At 43.8% G+C, this 27204-nt stretch overlaps 1 protein-coding gene across 1 annotated transcript in view; it reads right to left on the bottom strand.

Moving 5' to 3' along the window:
* Window positions 1-6243: 6243 nt before the first annotated feature.
* Window positions 6244-27204, bottom strand: part of LOC310856203 (rap guanine nucleotide exchange factor 5-like) — a 51905-nt gene continuing 30944 nt past the window's right edge. The window contains exons 7-18 of the mRNA XM_083761473.1: window positions 21171-21201; window positions 20067-20145; window positions 17492-17641; window positions 15465-15565; window positions 14526-14654; window positions 12958-13136; window positions 9655-9745; window positions 9176-9226; window positions 8465-8552; window positions 7935-7999; window positions 7032-7086; window positions 6244-6689 (exon numbers count right to left, since the gene is read on the bottom strand). Of these exons, the coding sequence (XP_083617599.1) occupies window positions 6571-6689; window positions 7032-7086; window positions 7935-7999; window positions 8465-8552; window positions 9176-9226; window positions 9655-9745; window positions 12958-13136; window positions 14526-14654; window positions 15465-15565; window positions 17492-17641; window positions 20067-20145; window positions 21171-21201 (1138 nt within the window). The 3' untranslated portion in view covers window positions 6244-6570. The remainder of the gene's footprint in view (window positions 6690-7031; window positions 7087-7934; window positions 8000-8464; window positions 8553-9175; window positions 9227-9654; window positions 9746-12957; window positions 13137-14525; window positions 14655-15464; window positions 15566-17491; window positions 17642-20066; window positions 20146-21170; window positions 21202-27204) is intronic.

Genomic DNA, 27204 nt, shown 5'->3' on the forward strand with positions numbered 1-27204 from the left:
ATTTTTGAAGTTTTCAAATGTATTGCAATCTTTTGAAAATTGCAAATCTACAAGCTCACAATGTGTCACATTGCGACGCATTGTGAGATTGTAGATTGGCTGTTTTCAAATCGTCAAAATGTATAAGGGCTGAAGTGGTTAATGCATGTTTTGTAATAATAATAGAAATCTACATAGTAATTAGTAACTAAAGTGTTCAAAACATATTGTAGTGGAGTAAAAGTACAATATTTGAATCCAAGTTGTAGTGGAGTAGAAGTAAAAGTATTGAAATTTGGAAATACGCAATTAAGTAAAGTACAAATACCTCAAAATTGTACTTAAGTACAGTAGTTCGATGTACTGGGAAGAGTGACAGAATCCAACCCCAATGGAATAATAATAATAATAGTTCTCAAAAGACCAGCAAAATAGAGAGAGAGAGAGAGAGAGAGAGAGAGAGAGAGAGTGAGTGAGTGAGTGAGTGAGTGAGTGAGTGAGTGAGTGAGTGAGTGAGTGAGTGAGCGTGCGTGCGCACGTGGCACTGGCATTTTATGTGGAACCATGACTCATGGCACTCACACGCACTGTGACGCACGCTTGTACATGTCATGCACGCACACACGCATTCCCTGTAACATTCAGTGTCGTTCAAGGGTAGTATGGGGAATACATTTTGGTCATATCATATATTCATAATCTGTAGCCTATTGGTTATTTGATGTTCTTCTGGACATTCTGGCCAGTTCAAATATATGATATATCTGATATATCTGAACTTTTACAGTTTATAGCTTAAGACAGGCAGTGTGTTTTATGATTAGTTCAAACATGGAAATTATCTAAAGCTGGTAAAGTGTGAAAGCAACCACTTCAAGGAGATGTAGGCAACATCCAGTGTTTTTTGTAAGTGAGTGGTGTATTCAGTGCCGGCCCGCCGTATATATGAACTACGCCTAGGGCCCCGGGTGTTGCTAGAGGCCTTCCCGACGGCTTGGTTTATGATGTCCTTAAATATACAACTCAGGTATCACACATTTCCTTGACACATGTCCTCAAAGTCATGCACCAAAAAGCTGAACTGAGCCGATTGGACTTTCCATTCCAGAGGTAATGGTCAAAACATCTGGAAAAGGCCACTTTCGATTCGATTGAGTTTTGGCCATTATCACCCGTTTTTCTTTAATAACACGGTTTAGGAAAGTCGGACGGTGACAAACTAGATACCTGAGCAAAGTTCTTTGAGCTTCATCCAACGTCGACAACATCGTTCATCTTAACTACTTTGTCTATACATGCTTATTCATTGTAATTATCACAATCATTATGATGTTTTATCGTCCCGCCTGTCCGCGCTGCTCCACGGAGTTGAAGCACGAGTCCAGCCAGCAGAAGCTGCCTCGCTGACCATGAGAAATGTGAAACCTTGCGGGGCAACGTATCTCTAAAAGCTATTTATTTCAGCCAATAAATGGATGGTCACTCGGCCATGCAGCGCTCATTCCACTCATCCCCGGGTGGAATCCAGGCTTCAGCCTGGCCAGCGGCGGTCATCTGGGGTTAGTGACTCACCATATAGCGACTTCCACCATTTCAACAAATAAGCACAAACAAACCACTTCACAATCACATGAACGATGTTGATGTGGCCGGGAGATTTGGTGGGGAATATTATACAGTATAGCTGAAATCAAGTTTGTGACTGCATGCCAGTGTTGTATCTTTTCCACTCCCCGTCAGAATCAAATCTCTCACTCTGACTGTCTGACTGTCCCCGGCTACAGATCACTGTTTCCTTTGTCCCCTGGTGGCCAGACACCTGGGACACCCAGGCGCTGCATAGCCGTTCTCATCATTTCATAATAAAACAAACTATTTCACATGAACAATGTTGGTAAAACTAATATATTTGAGGGAAAATAAATATTGCACCGCGTTTTCTTTATAAAACTATGTGTGCTACGGTTGAACACATCCTTGCGTCGTTATTGGCTTCAACTCCCCCCCCCCCCCCCACACACACACACACACACACACACACATTACATCACAACTTCATATTACCATACACCAGGACCCCCAAATTGACACTATTTAGCCCCGCGGACCCCCATGTGAAAAGGTATGCCAGGGACCCCCATAAGAAAAGATGTTGACGGCTCTAAGTGATTCTCAACCTCTTTCATTTCAAGAACCCCCAGTTTGAGACCCCAATTTATATTGTCAAATCAATGTTAATTGACTCAGGAGTCTAGGTGACGGCAGACGGCTGGGCGAGTGCTGGCGTGTCTTGAGTGTACAGGGTTTGATGAGATCATATCAACATAATGGAATGTCAGAACAGGAAGGATGGGTGGGGAGGGATCAACGTATGTAATGTCAGAACAGTTCAGCTCCATATATGGAGATATAAGCTTAAGGGTTTTAGGTCAGATGTAGAGTTGCTGGTCGGCTCCATATATGCAGATCTAGGTGATGATCCAGTCTCCTCATGCATGTATGGTTATCCAGGGTTAGATGAGGTCAGTGTCTTTGAACAAAAAAAGGTCTAAGGGTCTCCGTGATGTCACGTGATGTTACGAGGCATTACCATATATGGAGGCGTGATGTTACGAGGTGTGACCATAAATGGAGGCGTGATATGGCCATATATTGGTATTCCCATATATGGGGAAGGGCCCCTGGTGATGTCGTCTACTGTACGTCGCGACTACATATATGCCCATATATGGAGATCCCCCAGTGATGTGGAGGTTGTGCTGCTGGGGCAGATCGGTGCATGTACGCATCCGCCTGGGTGACGGCAGACTGCTGGGCGAGTGCTGTCGCTTTGGCATGGGATCAACTTTGACCAAAAAATGCACAATGAAAAACAGGTATGGCCAGGGTTCATGGCCATATATAGCGTAGAGCGTTTGATCTCACACTATTATGATGGATATCTAGTGTCTCCATGATGTCATGAGATGTCACGTGGCCCAATACCATATATGGAGACTTGGGTGATTAACTAACGGACGGGAGATGCACGTTTTCATAGTAAGCGCGACCTTCCGTCGCAATTAAAATGCAGGCTTAAGTGTTGCATTTAATGGATGCAGATCAAGTCAAACAGTTCTAAATGCTTCATTTGTTGTTCTAATTTCACTCATAAATAAAATAAAATGCATTGATTTTTAAGTATATTTTATGCAATGGCTAGTATTTTTTTAAATACTCCAAAGACGGCAGTCAACAAGTGATGTGGTTGATACAAAACCCTAATGATTTGCAGAATCACAACACAATACTGTATCAAATAACTTTGTGATCTTAGCAAATCATGGCCCACGAATCATGATACAATATGATCCATAGTGACTCCCACCCCTACATTCAATCAAACACGCACGCACACACGCACGCACAACACTTTAAATGACACATTGTGATAAAGCCTCATTCATGTCTTGTACATTTACTGCTGATTTCACTATATGTTAAAATGCATTGCAAAACTCATTAAAACTAGTTAACTGTACAGTATCAGTACAACAGTACATCTGTCAGAACTGTTTTCAACTAGCTACTGTAAATACAGTACACTGACAAAATGAAAAGGAGAACATAGGAAAATAGTTTGTTGTGATTATTCTGTACACAATAAAACCTATTCATTTGTAACTAACAATGTGCAAATGTGTACATTCCATTTGTACATTCTCAGAGTTAAAGGGGGTTTCCATGATATTTCTCTATATTTGTATACTGTAGTAATTGCTTTAATGTTTGTTCAGTAACGGGGTCTCCGTCTCCCTCTCAGCTCTTTAGTAAAGAGGTAATACGTTGTCAGGTTGGGACACCAATCTTATCCAATCAGAAGAGAGAAGATAACTCATACAGGATACTTGATGTTACTGGAACACTACAATTAAAGCTACATGCGTTCTTGCTCTCTTTTGTTTTAACAGAACAGATCACTTACACCAGTGGTTCCCAAACTCTTTCATGTCAAGGACCCCCAAATTGACACTCATTGGCCCACGGACCCCCATTTGAAGAGATATGCCAAGGACCCCCATTTGAAGAGATATGCCCATGGGACCCCCATGCATAAGAGATGACTTTTACGGTTCTAGCAGTGATTCTCAAGCCGTTTAATTTCAAGGACCCCCAATTTGATATGCATTAGGCTACGGACCCCCATTGAATGGCATTTCTATCTCTGGGACCCCAATTTATAGTGTATAGAGTGTACAAATGGAACCATACGGACCCTTTGTACACTCTTAGAGTTACAGATCCATGGGTCCACTTGGTTTTATCCATCATAGCTGGGGATCCCCTGGAACTCCCTCAAGGACCCCTGGGGGTCCCTGGACCCCACTTTGGGAATCTCTGAGTTACACTACCTTTAAGTAAACACACAAGATTTCATAGTGTACTGTTTGATGAGCCACAGTATGGCTGTAACTACTGTGATGCCGGTTAACCAGGGTTTATTCAATGTGTTTATCACAGAGCACTGACCTATTTGGTTGTTTTGGATAGTGCACAGAAACAATCCTGAGTGCTAATCTAACCCTAGGAGTGAACAAATGGACCCATAAAGGTTAAATAACCAACTAACTCAGAGTTAAATGAATGGATTGATTGAGTGATGTTTGCTGCCCAAGTAGCCCTGTTGTAGTTATAGACGTTAGAAAATAAAATGTTATGTTTAAAGAACATACTATAGTTATGAAATAAAAAAGTGTTTCAGAGCCTATAGTAAATCTTAATTTAATTCAGAAGTGTGTCCCAACAAAGCCAAATGTACCTGAACGTAAGGGAATATTTAATTTTGTGGTTATACTCTTCTAATTTAAAGGAACACTCCGGACTGTAGAATGAATGTTAATAATATGAGTGTCGTAACATGTGTTGCAGGCTTGTGGTTGTAAGATCTGTATTCAGATAGTTGACACTACATGTTATGATTTTGATGAACAGGATGGTTTCTACCTATGAGTGCAGAGTATATTTTTTTAGCAGTGAATCTTCATGAAAATATATACACATAATCCACTCGGGTATTGCTGGTTGACTGGCTCCCTCTCGTGGCCGGGTCAGGGTCTCACAGGCACAGCTTCATCTGAGCGCTGACTTGAGAGGTGTGCTGATCAGTAGCAAGGAGCTCAGTGGGCTGGGTGAGGGGGGACCAAGAGTAAGACATCCAAACCTTGATTTCCTAATGTCTGTCAGGTGTGTTTAGGAGAGCAGAAATCAACACACTCTTACGAGATGTAGCGATATACCGATCATCAGACGTCCACGAGTTCTGACGTTATCGTGGCGAGACCGACAGCACCCACGTAGGACTAGAGACTCTTTGGTACTAATGGTGTGGCATTGCTTATAATGGTAATATATCGTCTCTGTCGGGTGGAAACCTCATTTGTCCGAAACTGTTACTTTTCAGGATTCTAAATGATAATAATAAAAATAACAGAAAAAGTTGCAGATCTACAATATTGTAGATCTGCTACTTAGGCTAATTTGGATACTTTCGTGTGACGCTGTAGAAATATTAAGTGGGGCATTAATTTATATAAAAACCCGGAAAGTTAAAGTACGGAGATGAGAGGTTTCTTCCCGACAGTGTCGTCACCGCGTTGGCGATAGGCAGTTATGTAGGCAGGTGTTTCCTTGGCAAATTGTACAGACTGACTGACAGGATGACAGGGTGGTGTCCAGCATAAAGACACTCTCTCTCTCTGTGTGTGTCTCTGTGGGGCTCCAGACAGTCTGTCTGTCTCTTATGTGTGTCTCTCTGTGTGTCTGTCCGGGGCTCCAGTCTGTCTGTCTCTGTGTGTGTCTCTGTGTGTCTGTCTGGGGCTCCAGTCTGTCTGTCTCTATGTGTGTCTCTCTGTGTCTGTCCGGGGCTCCAGTCTGTCTGTCTCTATGTGTGTCTCTCTGTGTGTCTGTCCGGGGCTCCAGTCTGTCTGTCTCTATGTGTGTCTCTCTGTGTGTCTGTCCGGGGCTCCAGTCTGTCTCTCTGTGTGTGTCTCTCTGTGTGTCTGTCCGGGGCTCCAGTCTGTCTGTCTCTGTGTGTGTCTCTCTGTGTGTCTGTCCGGGGCTCCAGTCTGTCTGTCTCTGTGTGTGTCTCTCTGTGTGTCTGTCCGGGGCTCCAGTCTGTCTGTCTCTGTGTGTGTCTCTCTGTGTGTCTGTCCGGGGCTCCAGTCTGTCTGTCTCTGTGTGTGTCTCTGTGTGTGTCTGTCCGGGGCTCCAGTCTGTCTGTCTCTGTGTGTGTCTCTGTGTGTGTCTGTCCGGGGCTCCAGTCTGTCTGTCTCTGTGTGTGTCTCTGTGTGTGTCTGTCCGGGGCTCCAGTCTGTCTGTCTCTGTGTGTGTCTCTGTGTGTGTCTGTCCGGGGCTCCAGTCTGTCTGTCTCTGTGTGTGTCTGTCCGGGGCTCCAGTCTGTCTGTCTCTGTGTGTGTCTGTCCGGGGCTCCAGTCTGTCTCTCTGTGTGTGTCTCTGTGTGTGTCTGTCCGGGGCTCCAGTCTGTCTCTCTGTGTGTCTGTGTCTCTCTGTCTATGAGCGGGGCTCCAGCTGTCTGTCTGTCTCTCTGTGTGTCTATGAGCGGGGCTCCAGTCTGTGGCTCAGCTCAAACTGAGTCTGCTGATTGTCGATGATCAGAAGGTGATGGATGTAGGTGCTCACGTCGGGGCTGCCCTTCTCCGTGATGCCGTTTCCTGTCGGGGTTTAAGCACACGCAGAACATCATGTTCACCTACAGCCCATCCACTGATTAAAGTTAAAGTAACTAAGTACATCTACTCAATTCTGAGGTACTATAGTATCCTAATTTACTTTGAGTATTGACATGTTTAAATACTTTACACTACCCTGCTATATCTCAGAGGCAAATGTACTTTCGATTCGATCAATTCTTAGAAAAATGACTTTGCATTTGCAGATTCAGATTATAATTACAAAACATATACCATATATTAGCCACTTTTTATACTTTCCTCACAATAAAACGTAAAACAGAAAATATCCTAGTATATAGCCCTGAGGGACTGATTTCCCACCTAGATGATCTGTCTGACAGTGTCTGATGAGCCGCACTGTGTCTGCTATCATGTGCTGCAAGACACAAAAAACACACCAACACCATTAGACTGTGACTCTAATAATCCACTGAAACAATAGACAAAATGTTTCAAAAATATATGAATACGTTTCTACAAGCTCACAATACGTTGTGATGCCACTTGTTGTGAGTTTTCTTTGCTGTGTTTGCATAGGCTTAAAGGACAACTTTAGTTTTTTTCAACCAAGGTTCATGTTTTAGGTTGTTATTAGAGAAAGTAAAAGATGAGTGTTGATTTCTTTTCATTTGCTGCTTTCTTTCGTTTTAAGGATTTTAGCTGTTTTTGACAGGGGGGCGGGGGCATTCGAGCATGGGGCTAAATATGTATTTTTTTACAAAATGTTATGGTGATTTATTATTTTATTATTTACTATAGTCCTTATAAACCCCAGGAAATTATATCTGGCCACAAAAGATCACAGGATCTATTGAATGTGACAAACTGACATATTGAGCCTATACACTCAGTATAAGCCTTCCCCCAGTAGGCTACCTTCACATTCAGTAGATTCTGTGATCTTCTGTGGCCAGATGTAATTTCCTGGGGTTTATTGGGACTATAGTAAATAATAAAAAAATAAATCACCATAAAATTGTGTAAAACAATACATATTTAGCCCAATGCTCGAATGCCCCCGCCCCCCTGTCAAAAACAGCTAAAATCCCTAAAACGAAAGAAAGCAGCAAATGAAAAAAGATTAACACTCATCTTTTACTTTATCTAATAACAAACTAAAACATGAACCATGGTTGAAAAAAACTAAAGTTGTCCTTTAAAGAAAATCATGGCTAGTTGTAGCAGTGGTCTAGACTCATCAATACAGGTACTTTGTTTACTCACCAGCTTATCAAAGTTGACAAGATTATCATGAAATGTTTTGTTGCCTTCATGAATGAATGTGATATCTGCAACACACAACCACAGTCTAATTCAAAAATTCAGAAATACATGTGCTTTTGTCTGCAAACTGTTTATAAAGTATTAATTCAACCAAGCGAATCAATAATAGGTCTACAAGGCAACTAGTTGAGCTACGACGCCATCTGGTGGACACATTTGAAGTGGCACACGTGAACAGACTACACTACACACTACCTAGTATGCACACTACAGTTTGGCCGATAGCCGATCTACAAGCTCACAACACATTGCATTGCAAGGCAGTGTGAGCTTGTAGATCAGCTATTTTCACAATATTGGAACCAAGTCAACCTACATTTAAAGTCTCAACTTCTACAAGTCCAAGTGCTTGTCAGGATATGGGGGTCCCCCGTTTCAATTTGTTTTATTTTTGGGGGGTCACGGCCTCAATGGTTTGGGAACCCTTGATATAGGTAAAAATACATTTTATAATGGGGTAATGAACACACCTTTCAGTAACAGAGGGAGGAAGGGGATCTTTGGAGCCTTCATCTTCTTAAAGTAGTCTCTGTAGGCCTTGTGGTTTAGAGAGGGATCCTGGGAGGAACAAACATGTCTTACCCATGTGTCAGAAATCTTTATAATGCTTAATTTATATCCTATACGATGGCATTGCGCACTGAAAATAACAGATCCCTGTCTTTAACAGTTCACTATGTTCACACTGGCAACTCAATTAAGTACATTGATTCTGTCGGGTAGAAACCTCACACTTTCTAGGATTCAAATTCCCAAACCGCAAAAGTTGCAGATTAACGAAGTAGTTCTAAATTGCAGTATTGGTACTTTTACTTTTTAAGTAAAACAATTGAGTACTTTTTCCACCACTGGTAAGTGCGTGCGTGCGTGGCTGAGTACATGCATGCATTATGCTTGTGCACGTGCGTATGTGTATTGTAATGAAAGTTTAACTGTTTGCTTGCAGTATGAATTATTAAGAGGTTATGACTGTGCCCCAAGGCCATGTTTACCCTATTTCACCCTTTTCTTGTCTGCCAGGAATATCATGTTTTTGAATATGTATGTCAGCCCACAGCAACCTGGAACTGTGAGTCTCCTCATTAATTATACGGCCTAGCGTCTGTGAAAGTTACAGTACAGTAGCTTAATGCTTTCTAATCTAACTTCCTCTGTTGTGTGTGTTAGTCAAGTGCACCTACTGTCATCATCTCCAGCTCAGAGAACAGCTTTTTGAACTTCCCAGGAACTTTCTGCAAAGACAAAAAGTATATTACTAATAAATGAAATTAAATGAAAACAAAACAGAAGTTTTGGAATCACTGACAAATATACATTTTATAATGGAGGTGACAGGCAGGCGAATCGGACTTGTGTGTAGTATAACGTCATAATGAGGTTTTCCTCATTATGTCCAAAACGGTCACGATACGTTTCATGCTTTTGTGTGACGCTGTAGTATGTACAGTATATAGTATGTAATAAATAAGGCATTCATTTACGGGCAATGTGGAGATAAGAGCATTCTGCCCGACAACAACAATGTGTTCTAGATGATTGGCACTGCAGCCATGCTGTTATTCCATCTGCACACTGACTGACAGTGTGTACATTAAACTCTAACAGAGATTAAATACACAGGTGAACACGTCAGGTGTTACAGTACAGAGGCTCTGCTTACCTCCCAGGTCAGGCTGAGGCGGCTGACTGCTGCCGTGTTCAGACCCATGATGATGGCAAACAGACAGTTGAGATTCTTCTGGGCCTTACAGCTGTACAGAGGAGAACACACTATGTTACTGAGCTGTTTAACGTTACAGCTGTACAGAGGAGAACACACTATGTTACTGAGCTGTTTAACGTTACAGCTGTACAGAGGAGAACACACTATGTTACTGAGCTGTTTAACGTTACAGCTGTACAGAGAAGAACACACTATGTTACTGAGCTGTTTAACATTACAGCTGTACAGAGGAGAACACACTATGTTACTGAGCTGTTTAACGTTACAGCTGTACAGAGAAGAACACAGTAACACTATGTTACTGAGCTGTTTAACGTTACAGCTGTACAGAGGAGAACACACTATGTTACTGAGCTGTTTAACGTTACAGCTGTACAGAGAAGAACACAGTAACACTATGTTACTGAGCTGTTTAACGTTACAGCTGTACAGAGGAGAACACACTATGTTACAGAGCTGTTTAACGTTACAGCTGTACAGAGGAGAACACACTATGTTACTGAGCTGTTTAACATTACAGCTGTACAGAGGAGAACACACTATGTTACTGAGCTGTTTAACGTTACAGCTGTACAGAGGGGAACACACTATGTTACAGAGCTGTTTAACGTTACAGCTGTACAGAGGAGAACACACTATGTTACTGAGCTGTTTAACGTTACAGCTGTACAGAGAAGAACACAGTAACACTATGTTACTGAGCTGTTTAACGTTACAGCTGTACAGAGGAGAACACACTATGTTACTGAGCTGTTTAACGTTACAGCTGTACAGAGGGGAACACACTATGTTACTGAGCTGTTTAACGTTACAGCTGTACAGAGGGGAACACACTATGTTACAGAGCTGTTTAACGTTACAGCTGTACAGAGGAGAACACACTATGTTACAGAGCTGTTTAACGTTACAGCTGTACAGAGGGGAACACACTATGTTACTGAGCTGTTTAACATTACAGCTGTACAGAGGAGAACACATTCTGTGTCATTACTTACTGTGAACTGTGTACTGTATACCCTTATTTTGTAGTGATGTCTTAGTGTTTCCTGTTTTGCCTAGTTGTTGCCTGTCTTGTCTCGCCTCATCCCCTGTTACACACCTGTCTCCATTCTGTCATTAGCCTGCAGTTGCCTGATGACACTCACCTGTGTTTGCTTCACTATCAGCCTGTAGTCTATAAATACTGGACTCATTCTGCTCTCACACTGGCCCCATTTACTACATGCAGAAATTCATTCGGAATGAATGGATTCATTCCAGTCATCAGAATATAAATGCTCATGTAAACACCTCAATTGGAATAGAATATCCCATTCCGAATGAATTTTCATTCTGGTCTACTCTGGAGGGGTGGTATATACCGTTTGAATCTGTATAGATCACCATATAAACACTTTATTCCGAATGCTACTGGGAGTTTGGAATACATGTATTATTTTACACATGTCTTCCCTTTAGTAGACTATATATGCCCATATCCAAGCAGGGATGGCCATTTGGAGACATTTTATGTGCGCACAGGCAGAAACCTCCTACCATCGCACATCATACTAGTTGTTGTACTAACATTAATGTATTCACTTTTGAGAGCAACTGTGCTACGTGCTCTTTATTGTCATAAGTTGTAGTTCAACAGCCTGCCACTGGAGGGGGCAGCATTCCCATGTTAACGTCCCTGTCCCACTGGAGAGAGACCAGTGTCAGTGTGTACTGTAGTGTGCTGCACAGAGGCACTGGTGTAAAAGTAACTAAGTAGGCCTACCGTACATTTTAGTACCTTTTAAGGACTTTTCTATGCTACTTTTTACTCCACTACAATTAATTGAAAACTTTAGTTACAATGACTACTGTAGATTTAGACTATTATTATTACAAAATACACAAAGATATTTTATACTTTATCTATTCAGAAATGGCCAATCTACAAGCTCACGTGTCACATAATTGCTACTTATTTTTATTTTATTAAAAAAAATGGGGGGGGGGGGGGGGGTGAAATGAGCGATTCATAATGAATGCTTTTACTTTGGTAGGCCTACTTCAAATATATTTTGAAACAATACTTTTGTACTTTTTCTCAAGTAAAACTACAAATGCAGGCCTTTTAGTTTGAACAGCATGGGCTATTTTTACTTAAAGGGATATTTCACTTTCAAACATGGTTGGGGCAATTCTAACGTCTACTACTTGGGCATAAAAGAGCAGTTTTTAAGTTGCTTGATTCAGTATTTAGATCTTTGATAATGATTATATCAGACACGTCCTCTTCCTATAGTTCCTATAATTAATGTTAGTTGAAAACACCTGTCCTTGGTTCTGATGACTGATGTTGTTGTTCTAATGTGTGAGGAAACCGTGTTGTTCTTTTTATTATAATTCTTTGGGAAAATGAAAAAAGAATGGGAACAAACGCACATGGTGTTTGTTTACATCGGCGGACGTGAACAGAGCCATGACATCACAGTCACGCGTGAACAGAGCCATGACATCACACGTTTTGTTTACATCGGCGGACGTGAACAGAGCCCTGACATCACACATTTTGTTTACATCGGTGGACGTGAACATGTTGTAGTCTGATTTGTAGTCCTCTGGTAGGAAACCACAAGGCGGAATCAGTACTATGAATGGCAAAATTCTTATGGTGGTTTCCTGCCTGATGACTACAAATCATTGTTGACTACAACATGACGTAAATTACAATCTGCTCCAGAACGGTTCACACTGCGATTTTGGAACACAGACTTTCCTCAGAGATGGAAAAAGCCTGGTGACGCGAGGTTAGAACTACAAGAAGCTGCGCACTAGTGTCATTTCCATCCAACAGCTGTTTAAAAACCCAGAAGAGACGCCTGCTCAAGGCGTTTTCTTGACGCCTCTTGGCGCTTAAGTGTGCCTGCACCCTTAGTGAGGACCAATTGAGAGATGGGTGAAGTGCTCCTTTAAGTAAAAGAAAAAACTGCCTCTGACGCGTCCGCTGGCCTAGTCGTCCACTCCAGGCTCATACCACATATAGTCTCTCCCCTTTTCTCTCTACCTCTTTCCTGTCATTCTTCACTGAATAAAGGCAGAAAAGCCAAAAACCAAATCTTAAAATTAAATAATAAACTGCCTCTTCCTCCACTGCTCAAGGCCAGCAGTGCTGTATAGAACAGTGAGGTCAGCATCTACCATGGGATGAAAGCACCAGATCAATGGTCTTCAGCAGTTAGTCGATGAGGGGAGCTAATAATGACTCACTGTGCAGCGATCTTGATGAACTTCTTAATGACTTGGACTCGTTTGCAGAGGGCGGAGCAGAGCAGCACCTCCGTGGCCACCCACAGCTGCACCTCGTTGCAGCGCTGCAGCAGCTGCTCTAGCGCTGCAGTGTGGCCGCTGCCGGCATGGCGGCTGAATATGAAATACACCAGCTCTTGCTGTGAAACAGGATGGAAATCAAATTGGAGGATTCTTAACACTTCAACTTTGAATTACTTTATTTTTCAACTTTGAATTACTTTATTTTTCCCTTTGGAACTTAATGTGTGCAGTGGTAAAAAATATATATATATATATATATATATATATATATATATATATATATATATAAGCCTATGCAACAGAAACATCACACAGATTAGGCCGAATAAAACTATAAAATGGTAAGCATTATTAAAAATCACACCTGTGTGATTAGGCCGAATAAAACTATAAAATGGTAAGCATTATTAAAAATCACACCTGTGTGAAGTGAGGTGCGCTCTTATCATCATACGTCATCATATATCATGTCATTCTGGCCAATCACAATTTGCATCCTCACTTTTGTCTTCAATGTTTGTATTTACACAAATCCATACATAGGAGGGGCTAGTTCCCCTCAAAAATCACAAATATGTGTGTGCGTGTGCATGTGCGTTTGCACGCACGCACGCATGCGATCGTGACTGGGTGGCTGTGCCTGTCTCAGTCAATTTAAACCACATTTAGGAGCATGCCACATGCCTTTCTATTAGTAAAGCAGATTTGGGGGGAGCCTGTTTAATCTTCACCATCCAGTGGTCCAGTATATGTGCAGACTATACTTGATTATTTGATAGGCAATTTAACTGTCACTGACAAATGAGTCCAGCCTTGCTGAAAGACAGCTAGCCCCTGACAACACTGGCCATCTTACAGATTGCTACAAAACCTGTATGTCCAGTATAGTATGGGGCTAAACAACAACTAAGGATACATAGGTGTGATAATGATGGAGACATTATTCCTCACAATTTTCCATATTATACTTGTGTTTGTGTGTACCACAGTTTGATTGATTTGATTGGCTGAGCATGGAATTCGATGTATGGTGATGTATCATGTTTTTCAAACGAGTCCAAGACTCGTCAAGACTTAGCTGGCCACAATGTTAGCCTGCCCACTGGACGTATCCGTATCCGTCTTATATCCGTATTTGAACGTACTTTTCGTAATTTACACCCTACTTGATCATACTACAGTGTCACACGAAAGCATCAAAAGTAGCAGATCCACAAGCTTAAAATGCTCGTGTTTTGAGCTTGTAGATCTGCTACTTTTGCTACTGTACTTTTGAATTTTAATCCTGAAAAGTAACAGTTTTGGACATATGAGGTTTCCAGCCAACAGAGACCACATGGCCTACATTGACCCGAGGGACTTTTAAAAGGTCAAGGCTGAAGTCAAGCATGTCACAATACACATTTCTTTCACAGTAGCATATCTGATGAACAAACTGGCCTTGAACATTCCAGCGGCCACAATATCTTCAATTATCACGACATTCACACGGCTGGCAAACCGACCTGGTGTATGGAGTTGAAGATGGTCCAGTCGAAGTTGGTGAGCGCCACAGCCACGTCCCATGTGTTCATGCTGAGCATGCGGCCCGTCCTCTGCTGCTGATGCTGCTCTGAGTTGTCAGTGACTGGACTCTGCAGGACGGACGAGCGGTGCTCTTAAACCCACTGCTTCTCAAGGCTTTTATTTTATTTCTTATAAAGAAATCTTTATAATAGGGTTTTATTTTTTACATTTTTAGATAAGAGAGAACAGTGTATAACTGTACTGTTTTTGTAATTGTTGTAAAGTAATGTCATGCTACAGCGTCACACAAAAGAAGCAGATCCACAAGCTCGAAACGCGGAATGAAGAGACAAGTTCGAGCTTGTAGATCTGCTATCTTGACGGGTTTTTTTTAATTTGAATCCTGAATGTCCCAAACTGAAAACAGTCAGGTTTCCACTCGACAGAGATGATATGCTTTTTTCAACTCCAGTCTAGTTACATTTTCCACACAAGTTCCCAGCGGTTAAATGTACATGCATCAGGTCTAGATACGTTTGTTTGTGATTCTCAACGTGCTTTCCAGGGACCACCAGGGGCCCTTTGGTGGCGTTCCAGCGGTCCCGGGAAAAAGATTGATAGCTAAATCCTCACCATTATTACATGTACAAGTACAGTAAATACAAATAGAGAACCAGAGGTAATCTCTATACCGATATATCTCTATAATCTAACAGAGAGTAAAGGAAGTGTGGACCAAATGACAGATTGGATCGCACCATGTCTAACTAAATGTTCTTAGATTGGGTTCCCATGATTAAAGGGTACCGTTAGACCCTGACCAAATCAAAATTGAATTGAGAATCACTGGATTAAATGATATGTTCTATACTATTACCATTCAGCATCAGCAGTGTATTTTAAGAATTCTAACTGAACTGAGTCATTGATATTATTACCACAGCCACTTCACTCAGGTCCTTTCTGCACACGTGCAGCCTGCCCACCGGCGTCAGCCAATCAGAGTACAGTCTGTCATGTGGCTGGAGGAGCAGTCTCCCTGCAGAGAGAGAGATAGAGCATGCACGCACACACACACACACACACGCGCGCACACACACACACACACACGATATATTTTATTACAAATACATAAAAGCAGTAGGCCTAATTATAATTATGTACAATATCAAACTCTGAATACATTGCAATAATGTATAGCCAGTCTGTACAACTGTGGAATAGGTTTCTGTCATAAGAAGGTATATTTGTAAACATTATGGTTTAATACATGTTGAACTTAAATGGGGGGAGAGAGAGAGAGGGGGGGGGGGGGCAGGGGGAGATGGAGAGAGAGGGAGGGATGGGGGAAAGGGTAGAGAGAAAGAGAGGGGGGGGGGCGAGAGAGACACAGACAGAGAGAGAGAGAGAGGGAGGAAGGGGGTGCAAGAGAGACAGAGAGAGATAGATAGGGGAGGTAAGCATCACACATCACAGGGACAATAAATAACTATCCGTGTGTGTGTGTGTGTGTGTGTGTGTGTGTGTGTGTGTGCAGCTCTGGTCCAGAGATAAGTAGTCCTGCCACCATGCAGGCTTTACAGCATGACAGCCGAGCAGTTCACTTCCTGATAACAGACACCTGCATGCCTGATTCATGTCAGATCATTGGTGGCGTTTATCCCCAACGCCCCCCTCCTCTCCTCTCCTCCCATATGTCTGCAGGGTGACGTGTATTTATGTGTGATGGCTAGACGTTTGAGGTCGCTTGATTACATTCTCAGACATTCATATCTGGGCCCTGAGTCCCTGACATATTATATTGTTGCTGTCGGGCAGAAAACTCTCATCTAACCAGTAAGAGACACCCTAAGGGCGAAGTCGCGCTAAAACAACAGCAACAACAACAGGCCTGAAAACGTCAATTTAAGAAAATAAAAAAGGTCCAGGCATTCCCAGACGATGCCCTATACAATCCCTGTTTAGCCCATGGGAATATAATATACAGTATATATGGCCATATTGTGACAGTCTCATGATAACCAGTGTGTTACCAGATTAACTACTGCTTCTCGCCCTCAGGCGTCTTACTGGTTGTTATGTTATTATAATAACTCAAGACAATGTCAGGAACACAGTCGGCACCGAGTGCCGCGCTACGAGCTTATAGATCTGCTATTTTATTATTTGCTCTAAACTCTGACAAGTGACTCTTCTTCTGCGACATGACATTCTCGGTCTCCCAAAGCCCCATAGTACACAGTGCGCCTCTGAGGCACGTACTGTAAGTACCATTACAGTTGAATGAAGTGTACTCGGGTGCCAATATGAATCATGGCCAGCAGGGACCAGGCAATCGTATCCGGGAACAGGGGCATTCGCCAAAAATAGCAAGATCTATAGTTCTGCTATTTTTTGTGAACAGACTTTGTGCTATATCTTGCGTCAAAATGCCCTTTTTTACTATTTTGAAAAACATTCAAGTGTTTCAAGATAGTAAAATATGGCAAAGAAGTTTTTGGATAAATAAAGGGTAAGGCGTGCCAAAGCTAGGGCCATTGGTGTAGATGGAAAAATAACTCCAGTACAGCGCAACTAGGTCTGTTTTAGGCCTTGTCCACACGTATCCAGGTAAACGGATAAACGTAGGTTTTGGGGGGGTTGCCCACACGCAAACGTGTTTTTGGTCCATATAAACGCATCTTTTGGAAAACTCCTGCCACAGTGTATTTTTTTTAAACTCCGCCTGTGTGTTCCCTGTGTGGACAATGTAAACTGAGTTTTGCATGGGTCTTGCCATTGGTCATATGGACAGAGAGATTTAAAAAAACGTGTCGTATGGACAGAGAGATTTAAAAAAACGATACTATACTTAGTAACTATAGAAATGGTGGATGAATTCTAAATATCGCCAAAGTATTCTGCGGCACCCTTGGACTTGCGTTAAGCCACCCACTTTGAGAACCCCTGGTCTAGTAGCATTTACCTCCAGGGTAGGTGACGGCCACCAGCACCAGGTCCTGCTGGGGGGTGTCCAGCCTCTCTGCCAGGGTGTGTATCATCTCCTGGGCCTCCACTCCAGCATGGACCCTCATGCTGACGTAGGAATCCATGCTCACGTACACCTGGCACAGCACTGAGGAGAAAAGAGCCGGCCATGTGTATCGCAAACCATACCATATATTATACACTTTGGCCATTCAAAAAATTGTGAGAATGTATGCAAATCTTTGAATATGTTTTTTTAAGTGAACATTTTTAACTCAAACTCTGCTTCTGTGAGTCCATTTAGTCATTTATGTCTTGACATTAAAAACGTCCATCCAGTTACATAATTCCTTTCCATCTATGTTAAACTATAAGACACTCCCAACAGATTTCAATGGTTGCATGATTTTATTTTATTTTTATTTCCCTACACCGGTAGTCTTGTTCCATAATTGGAAATAGCTTGGTTCGCAAGAATCGCAAAACATTCATGTCTCCTTCGCCCTGAAGTGTGCAGCTCTGCACCTGAAATCCCTTGGTGCATGAAACAAGCAGGACACAGCGTGTCATGCAGTATGTGTGAACGCGCAAAGCGTAATTGTGTGCCCACTGCCTACCCTCTAGGCCCTAAAGGGTAGGGAGTAGTAGTGGTGGTATTGGAATTGACACTCAGTCCTGAGATGTTGGCTTATATTGTTAATTGTGATCATGCACAATTAATGTTGCGGCAAGAGTAAACCCCCCAAATACATTTTATGTTATGACAAACTACAATCATTATTTATGTATTTATTATTTCCATTAATCACTTTAAACCCCATCTTTATTCTGGGAAGACTTTGCAGAAAACAGCAGCACAACGTGTTGCAGCCCAACTGAAACGGCACTAGTATAGAGCCCTGAGGGAGGGTTTAAGTGGCTAGGAAAACCATATAGTGACTCACGACTTCTTTTCACAATTATCTGTGGAACTGAGTGAAGCTAAATGTAATGCCTCAACTCTACAATTCCAAGTGCTTGTCTGGGTGGAGGTGGGGGGGGTCCCAGTTGAAATGATTATTTTGGGGCATTTTCATTTGTGGGGTTGTGGTCTGAAAAGTTTGAGAGACACTGGATTAGAGTGTCTGCTAAATGCCTAAATTGTAATAAAATGTGGCAGAAGAGAAGAACGCCATACTGTGAAGCAGACTTAATTTTCCTGTATCAGGCCTCAGTGGAGTTGCATTATTGCTCTTGTACCATGGCCACTTTCAAAGGAAAACATAATTACGCTTGTATAATTGAAAACTTTGATTACCGCAGATAATATTAAATTTACAAAAGCTTTGTTGTCGTGGTAACCTCTCTGTAGTCCACAACAGCTGCTACCCCCGTTTGCTTTGTTAGTGTTGCCATGGTTACATGCATTTCAATATTTCATGAGCATTGATTTGGAACAGTGATTAAAGGACGACTTCACCCATTTAAAGCCTATCTTCATATAATTGGTCCTCGCTAATGATCATGATTAAAATAACGGTAGCATTTCTTTCTACTTGGTCTACCAGTGGCTTCCTCGTTAGACAGGTTTGGTAATTTACCTTTTTATTTTAATTCCATTCCATTAGCAACTAAGCTAACTTTCCAGGAATAGAACACCTGAACTTTCTATTAGCTTGGATTCCCCATTGATGATGTCACCGGTGGGCGAGTTTCTGAACTGTCCACAGCACTAACTACCATTTCCTGCCAGAGTTGACGGGACTTAGTTTTGATCTGCGACGGAGGCACGCCGTCTTGAGCCACGAGAGACACCACCGAGCGAGCTCAGCTAAAGCGAGGGTGTTACCGTGTCGAACGTTGCGAAGTTCGCTCGAGCCGACTCAGCCCCGTTCGAGTAGGTCGGGAGTGGCTTAGTGTCGGTATCAGCAGCGTTAACATGCAGGAGTCTATCCCCGTTACAATGCGCTAGAGTCTATCCCCGTTACAATGCGCTATAGACCCCTGGGAGATGGATTGCTGAGGTGGCGCGCCACACCTACCATCAGCTCCCAGTACTTCCCACACAACTTACTGCACCAAGCGGTGCTACTCATTCGCTGAGTTGGCGGTGCCCGGGATCGAACCCATGAACTTGTGGTCCAAAGACGAGAGCTCTACCGACTCCGCTACCCAGACACAATACATGATGACCAATTAAGACAGGTTGAAAATAGGTGAAGTGGTCCTTTTACTGTGATTCATGTCATGAGTCTAACATTTTTGTCGTGTTTTTGCAGCTTATATTGAAAAAAAATGGGGCATATCAGAAAGAGAAATTACTCAAGCCATTCAGACGTTTTCCACTAAATACTTTCTTACTCTTACTGTCAGCTTTTACTTCCACTGGAGTCATTATTAAAACTTTACACTTTTTGGCTACTCCACCCAGTTCTGTTTGTCACTGAGTGATTGCTATTGTTATTCGCCTTGGAATGTCCCTGTGGTGCACTGCACACACAGCACGCAATCTGACAACAATTTTGGGAACTACGCGTGAGGCGGGGAATGTGTGAAGAAGAAAGAAAGAAAGAAAGCTATTTCACCACACTCACCTTCCTTGTCCTCCCTCTGTGTCCCTCTGGATCGCAGCCCGTTCTCTTTCGGACTCAATTGGTGGAAAGGGGCTTTGCTCTGGAAGGAGAAGGGAAATGCATGGCATTTCAGTGTGAAAACGCCTGTACCTTTTCTGTTCCACTGCAGAGTTATGGCTTTCACAGGAAGTACTAACATAAGGACAATGGGGTCCTGATGCAGGCAGTCAGTTTGTTTGAAAGGAGAAAACGGCCAGTGTTTCAGTTAGAATGCAATCTGTCATCGTACAGGATGAGACGATCACTGTGGACAATGAGGCGAGGACGCTTATGTGTTTGTCATGACACAAGTACGTGCGATTTATAAAAGAAAGACGCAGCCTGCTAGACAGCCTTATTGTATGGGGTGAATTCCAAATGGCAAACATTGTTTATCAATATCTGCTCTGCCCTAAAAAGTGCTGTAACTACACATCTTTAAAGCAAGGAAGCCTGCACGTAGTACCTGTACTCTTATATTGTCTAAAGGACGCAGAGACTGGTATTCAGTGCTCTATTGATTTTCAAAGTTTCATATATATATATAAATATTGTGACATTTTCTGTACTATGATTGCACTTTTTGGTTCTTGTTGGCTAAATGTTGTTTGTATCGACACGGACAGGGGAAGGTGTCGCACCTACGGACACTATAAATGTGACACTTCCGTTGTTTACATCATGCAATGCTGACAAAGGCTATACACCAAAACGCGTACGGTGTGCTCGCTGCTCTGCAGCATACTATGCAAATTATAAAAAGAATAAATTGCCTTAAACTATAAAGTGCTGGTATTCTCTTCTTAGAGATTTCTTGAAAACTAACTACACACACAACAAAATCTAACTGATAAAACAAGGGTTTAAAGTGTGTCTGGCCAGCCAGCCAGTCAGGTTCATTACATAGACTACTGTAAGTGATGTTTCATTCATTGTAATCCGTTCATGAGGTAATTGTTTATCCCCCAAAGGGGATGAAGGCTGATTTAGCTTTTGAGACAAATAATTATATGCTGTGATGTAGTATAGGCCTACTTTGCAGAGAAGCTCATTGTATAGAATATAGATTAAGATTTGAAGTCTTACCTTTCCGTTTGGGGAATATTCATCCGTTGTACTTGGGTGCAGGGTGGGGGTGGAGTGGGGTGGTTGGAAGAGAAGAAATACATCAATCAAATTCTCCATCAACTATACAAGCATAAATCCACATACTAGACATTTTTAACCCTTAAGCTCTGTCTAAGACCTTCTTTCCCCGTCTACAGTGAATCTCTTTGCTGAAAATAACCAGTTTACATGTTGCGCTGCGACACATTGTGAGCTTGTAGATCAGCATTTCTTTGGCGAACGTTCCCCCAAGAATAGGGATCCTGTAGGGTTCAAATAGTAAAATACCCTGATATCATTTTGTATTAAACATCTTCAAAATTGGTCCCAAAATAGGAACACCAGAGTTCATGTGTTTACATGAACATGAACTGACTATTTGCATTTTACAAGTCCCTTCTCGTCTGTTATTATTAACGCTGCATGTGGCGACAAGGTCCGGATGAGAGTGCTTTGTGGCTATTAGGCCTTCCCATCTGAACCCGTCAATGAATCACTGCTGTTCTTATCAAGCAGAGGCCCAGGGCATTGTGATGGATGGCCCCCCTGGCGCATTAGCATCCCTCTGCACCTCTCTCTGCTACAATGGGCTGCTTGGCTGGCATAGAGCAGTGTTGCCATGTCCTCTTATTATAAGGGACCCTGCATGGGGCTTCTTTATTCTGTAAAGTTGCTTGTAAATATTGGTAGTGGTATAGCGGCCTGGGTTGCGGTGTTTTGAGCTTGTTTCCAATGTTTATTTTTTGTTTAAACCAGTGGTTCTCAAATATTTTCATGTCATGGACCCAAAATGAATGTATTTGTCCCTAATAGTCCCTATGTGAAAATGTTTTGTGCCAGGGACCCCCGTACCAGATTTGTGTTGTTGAATGTTTCAAAAATCTTCCAAAAATGTGGAATTAAAATCCCACATTTTAATTCAAGATTTTTTTGGGGGGAAATGCAGGCGATTGTGGATCGTCTATTTCCAAATAGCTGATGGTTTAAGACAAGTGCTCATGTAGCCTAGTTGTTTATTTTATTTTGGGCATGTTTTCCTATATAGACCCGGTTGCTCTGCACAAATCTGGCAACACTGGCACAGAGCCCGCACTGCGGGGGGGGGGGGGGGGGGGGTTGTGCAAGTCACTCACTGATGATGAAACATGTGGGGGATTGGGGAGGGGGCCTTCATCTAATTTACTCGAAGAGAAGAGAAGAGAAGAGAAGAGAAGAGAAGAGAAGAGAAGAGAAGAGAAGAGAAGAGAAGAGAAGAGAAATGTGTTCAGAGTGAATGTCAATGAGCTGTGTGTGGTGTATTATATAACACTGTTAACAGGTCAGGGTAGAGAGACTGAGAGAGGAAGGGTGGCGGTGACTGACGGAGGCGTTTGGGGACAGGAGGAGGAAGGGAGGGGAACAATTTACAATTTAGGCAGTTAGGGTTATATGATCTAGTCACAGGTGGACAAACCACACTCTCCCCCTCCTTGATATTCTGGCTCAAGCCCCATGTATTACTTTGTTTGGCACTCCCCCAAATATACAAGCTCAGTTGTGAGCTTGTATATCGACATACAGATTAGGTAAAGCTCCCCGTGGTCATGGACACTTAATGGGGCTCTAGGAGAGCAAAAGATCATGTTGGCTTAAAGGTCAACTGGTTTCAACTGGTTTCAACTGTTTCTCTCTCCATTAGTTTTCAGATACATATTTTGATGATTTTGCATACATATTTATTTGCATCTATTGTTAGCCTATGCCACCAACAATATTCACCAGGTATTTATTCGTCGTTTTTTTGCATCTAGAGCTGCTATTTCCAAGTAGCCAAAGTGGCAAAACCTAACTTAGTCACTTAGCTTTGGCTTGTTTTCCTAGATCTGGCCACTAGTTTCTCTTGCGAAATCTGGCAGTGAGCAGATATTGAATTGAGAAGGGCCAAGGATAGGGTGAATAGCCAACCTGCTGAAATTTGGCAGCAGAGAGAAGTCCCAGCCTCCTCCTGTCCTGTTTGACCTGGCTGAGAGGTGCTCGTAAATAGTAGGGCGTTTTCTGCCGGTGACGCACACTCTGTATAGGGACACACACTCTGTATAGGGACACACAGCATACGTGACACCATGTCCACCACCGCACTAACGGAGAGGGTGCTGGGGATCGATGCTGTCAGCAGCAACCATGTATCTCTATATTTCATATTTTATTAGCCTCATAAATTAATGCCATACTTGTATAGGCATGGCATGCCCAAAAAGAGTGACGTATGGTTGAAAGTGGTCTGTGAGTTATATAATTTGGTCTAAAATAAGAACTAGACAGTTAGTAACAATTGGATCGAAGATTCTTATTTTTAGATTTCCTGAAAGGTAACAATTTTGGACATAGTACAACTTAAGGTTTCCGCTCAACAGCAACAATCTAAAAATGAATAGGACCACATGGTCTCTGTCGGGCGGAAACCTCATCATATCCAAAACTGTTACTTTTCAGGATTCAAAGTCATCAACAAGCTCGATCTGGTTTTGTGTAACGCTGTAGTAGTATGATCAAGTCGGGCGTTAAATACGGGGGGGGGGGGGGGGGATAAGAGGTTTCTGCCCGACAGCAACGATATATAGCAGCAATGTCAGGAGAAATGATCTGTGTGGGCCTTTAATGGGCAGGCAGGCTGGCAGGTTGGAGGAGGATGGCCCTGCTGGGAGACCACTATGATCAGGGGCTGCATGTGAACAAAGGGGTGTGTAGGGGTGTGGGGGTGTGGCTGTGGGGCGTGTGTAGGGGTGTGTAGGGGTGTGGGGGTGTGTAGGGGGGTGTGTAGGGGTGTGGGGGTGTGGCTGTGGGGCGTGGGGGTGTGGGGGTGTGTGTAGGGGTGTGGGGGTGTGTAGGGGTGTGGGGGTGTGTAGGGGTGTGGGGGGGTGTAGGGGTGTGTAGGGGTGTGGGGGTGTGGGGGTGTGTGTAGGGGTGTGGGGGTGTGGGGGTGTGTGTAGGGGTGTGGGGGTGTGGCTGTGGGCGTGGGTGTGTAGGGGTGTGGGGGTGTGGCTGTGGGGCGTGTAGGGGGGGTGTAGGGGTGTGGGGGTGTGTAGGGGTGTGGGGGTGTGGCTGTGGGGTGTGGGGGTGTGTAGGGGTGTGGGGGTGTGGCTGTGGGGTGTGGGGGTGTGTAGGGGTGTGGGGGTGTGGCTGTGGGGCGTGGGTGTGTAGGGGTGTGGGGGTGTGGCTGTGGGGCGTGTAGGGGGTGTGTAGGGGGGTGTGTAGGGGTGTGGGGGTGTGTAGGGGTGTGGGGGTGTGGCTGTGGGGCGTGGGGGTGTGGGGGTGTGTGTAGGGGTGTGGGGGTGTGTGTGGGGGTGTGGGGGTGTGGCTGTGGGCGTGGGGGTGTGTAGGGGTGTGTAGGGGTGTGGGGGTGTGTGTGGGGGTGTGTAGGGGTGTGGGGGTGTGTAGGGGTGTGGGGGTGTGTAGGGGTGTGGCTGTGGGGCGTGGGGGTGTGTAGGGGTGTGTAGGGGTGTGGGGGTGTGTGTGGGGGTGTGTAGGGGTGTGGCTGTGGGGCGTGGGGGTGTGTAGGGGTGTGTAGGGGGGTGTGTAGGGGTGTGTAGGGGTGTGTGTAGGGGTGTGGCTGTGGGGTGTAGGGGTGTGGCTGTGGGGTGTGGGGGTGTGGGGGTGTGTAGGGGTGTGGGGGTGTGGCTGTGGGCGTGGGGGTGTGTAGGGGTGTGTAGGGGTGTGGGGGTGTGTGTGGGGGTGTGTAGGGGTGTGGGGGTGTGTAGGGGTGTGGGGGTGTGTAGGGGTGTGGCTGTGGGGCGTGGGGGTGTGTAGGGGTGTGTAGGGGTGTGGGGGTGTGTGTGGGGGTGTGTAGGGGTGTGGCTGTGGGGCGTGGGGGTGTGTAGGGGTGTGTAGGGGGGTGTGTAGGGGTGTGTAGGGGTGTGTGTAGGGGTGTGGCTGTGGGGTGTAGGGGTGTGGCTGTGGGGTGTGGGGGTGTGGGGGTGTGTAGGGGTGTGTAGGGGTGTGTGTAGGGGTGTGGCTGTGGGGTGTAGGGGTGTGGCTGTGGGGTGTGGGGGTGTAGGGGTGTGGGGGTGTGGCTGTGGGCGTGGCCGTTGTGTCTGGAGACTGGCGTGACAGAAGGCCTGCAGGTTGTTTACACACAGAGGTCACAGTGCAAGGCGGGATTATCTTCATTAAGCCTTGTTTCAACAAGAACATCTAGCGCAGCAGAGCACAGCTAGGCCCCTCACGTGTGTGTGTGTGTGTGTGAGGGTGTGTGTGTGTGTGTGTGTGTGTGTGTGTGTGCATGCGTGCACTTACAGACAGGCAGATAGCCACCTCGCTGGCCTAGTGGTCTAGATACATTGAATCCATAGCTGTCTGACGGGACGCTGTGAGGAACCAATTGGGATGGAGGGTGGATGGTGGTCTGAGGCAGACAATGCAATGGGTGTACAGTACTACTGTGTTTTTACTGCACTCTTTTCCCAATGCAGAGGTAAATTAAATGGTGAATTCTACATAGCCTATATATGCTATGTGTACTTTAAATCTGGTGTCCCTTGTTTTGTGCATGTCATCATAGCCCAAACACGTTTTATTTAATTTCACATGACATTATAATAAACATAAAGAATTCACACACAAACAAAGCTGATCTACAAGCTCACAATGCACCAACACATCACATTGTGTGCCTTGATATTTTGACTTGTGAACAGGCATAGAACTGTACAGTGCACTGTAAAAGGTGTACAGTGCGAGTTTAACCCATCGAGTTATATATATAAACTAGAGAGCGGACTGCCCCGCCCCCCCCAGCTATTCATTTCAAAGGAAGTTGCTAAATGGCATTTGAAGCACCTGGAAGAACGCCCAGCTATGTTAATTATGTTATAATTTAGCTATTGAAAAATAGCAGATCTACAAGCTCATAGCGCGCCACCGAGTGGTGCGCTCCGAGCTTGTAGGTCTGCTATTTTTCTTCTTGAAAATGTGGCACAAATCTTTGAATACCGGTATATGTTCTTTCAGAGGGAATGTTTTGAACTCAAATCTTTGCTTCTGGGGGAGTCCCTGGAACAACACATTTTCAGATAGGGGTCGGCGGCCAAATACATGAAAAAGGTTTAGCACCACTGACATAGAAACACAGGTTTTTCAGAAAACTGTCGATTTACATTTTTTTTAATTTCGATGTCAGGCCTGAATGGGTTAACTATAAAGTTAGACCCGATACGCCTGCCTGTTTAGCCGCCACATGACGTGTCTGTGTCTCTGCTGGGTCTGGGACTGCTGCAGGACGTCTCTGTTACAACTCGTTTTCCCCGTTCTGTCACCGCCGGACATTCTCGTGTCCAATGGATGTGCCGCGGACACGACGAGAACCATGAGGTTCTTACATAACACCACCAGACCAGAACTCCCCATTTATAGACTTAATCGATGAAAGACATCCATTGACGGGATGGAATAGCGGACACAAAGCAGGGCCTCTCTCTAATGTCACTGGACCCATTCTGTTCTCCGTTCTCACATTCTCCCAATATGCCCTTCTGCACAGCCACGTTTCCTGTTTACAGCGCTGCAGAAAGCCACTCAGACGTACCGTACTACTTAAAAATATACACAATTCCCCTGTGTTCTGCATTATTGATGTCCTTGCATGAATTATTCCTTATGATAGGAGAAGCACGTCATGCATCAAATTCATCTCTGAGAGATGCTAAGGGTGCAGTAATTGATTTTATTTTGTTAAATAGCTCTGTAGCTACTTAGTTCCAATAGCAATCACTGCTCGTGTTTGTTCAATAACTGGAGTTTCCCCCTCTCTCTCCAGCTCTTTAGTAAACAGAAACTACTTTTTCCGGCCGGGATACCAATTTTATCCAATCATGAGAAAGACTGCATACAGGATGCAGAATAAGTTAAATTTTAAGTGATTTGGATCAAAATTGGAACTTTATTTGGAATTATATTTAATTCTTTCTCTCTCCTGATTGGATGACATTTTGTAAATCACCTGTGTGTGTGTGTGTGTGTGTGTGTGTGTGTGTGTGTG

Source organism: Protomyctophum parallelum (genome assembly GCF_964188405.1).
Source record: "Protomyctophum parallelum genome assembly, chromosome: 3".
Taxonomy (NCBI): domain Eukaryota; kingdom Metazoa; phylum Chordata; class Actinopteri; order Myctophiformes; family Myctophidae; genus Protomyctophum; species Protomyctophum parallelum.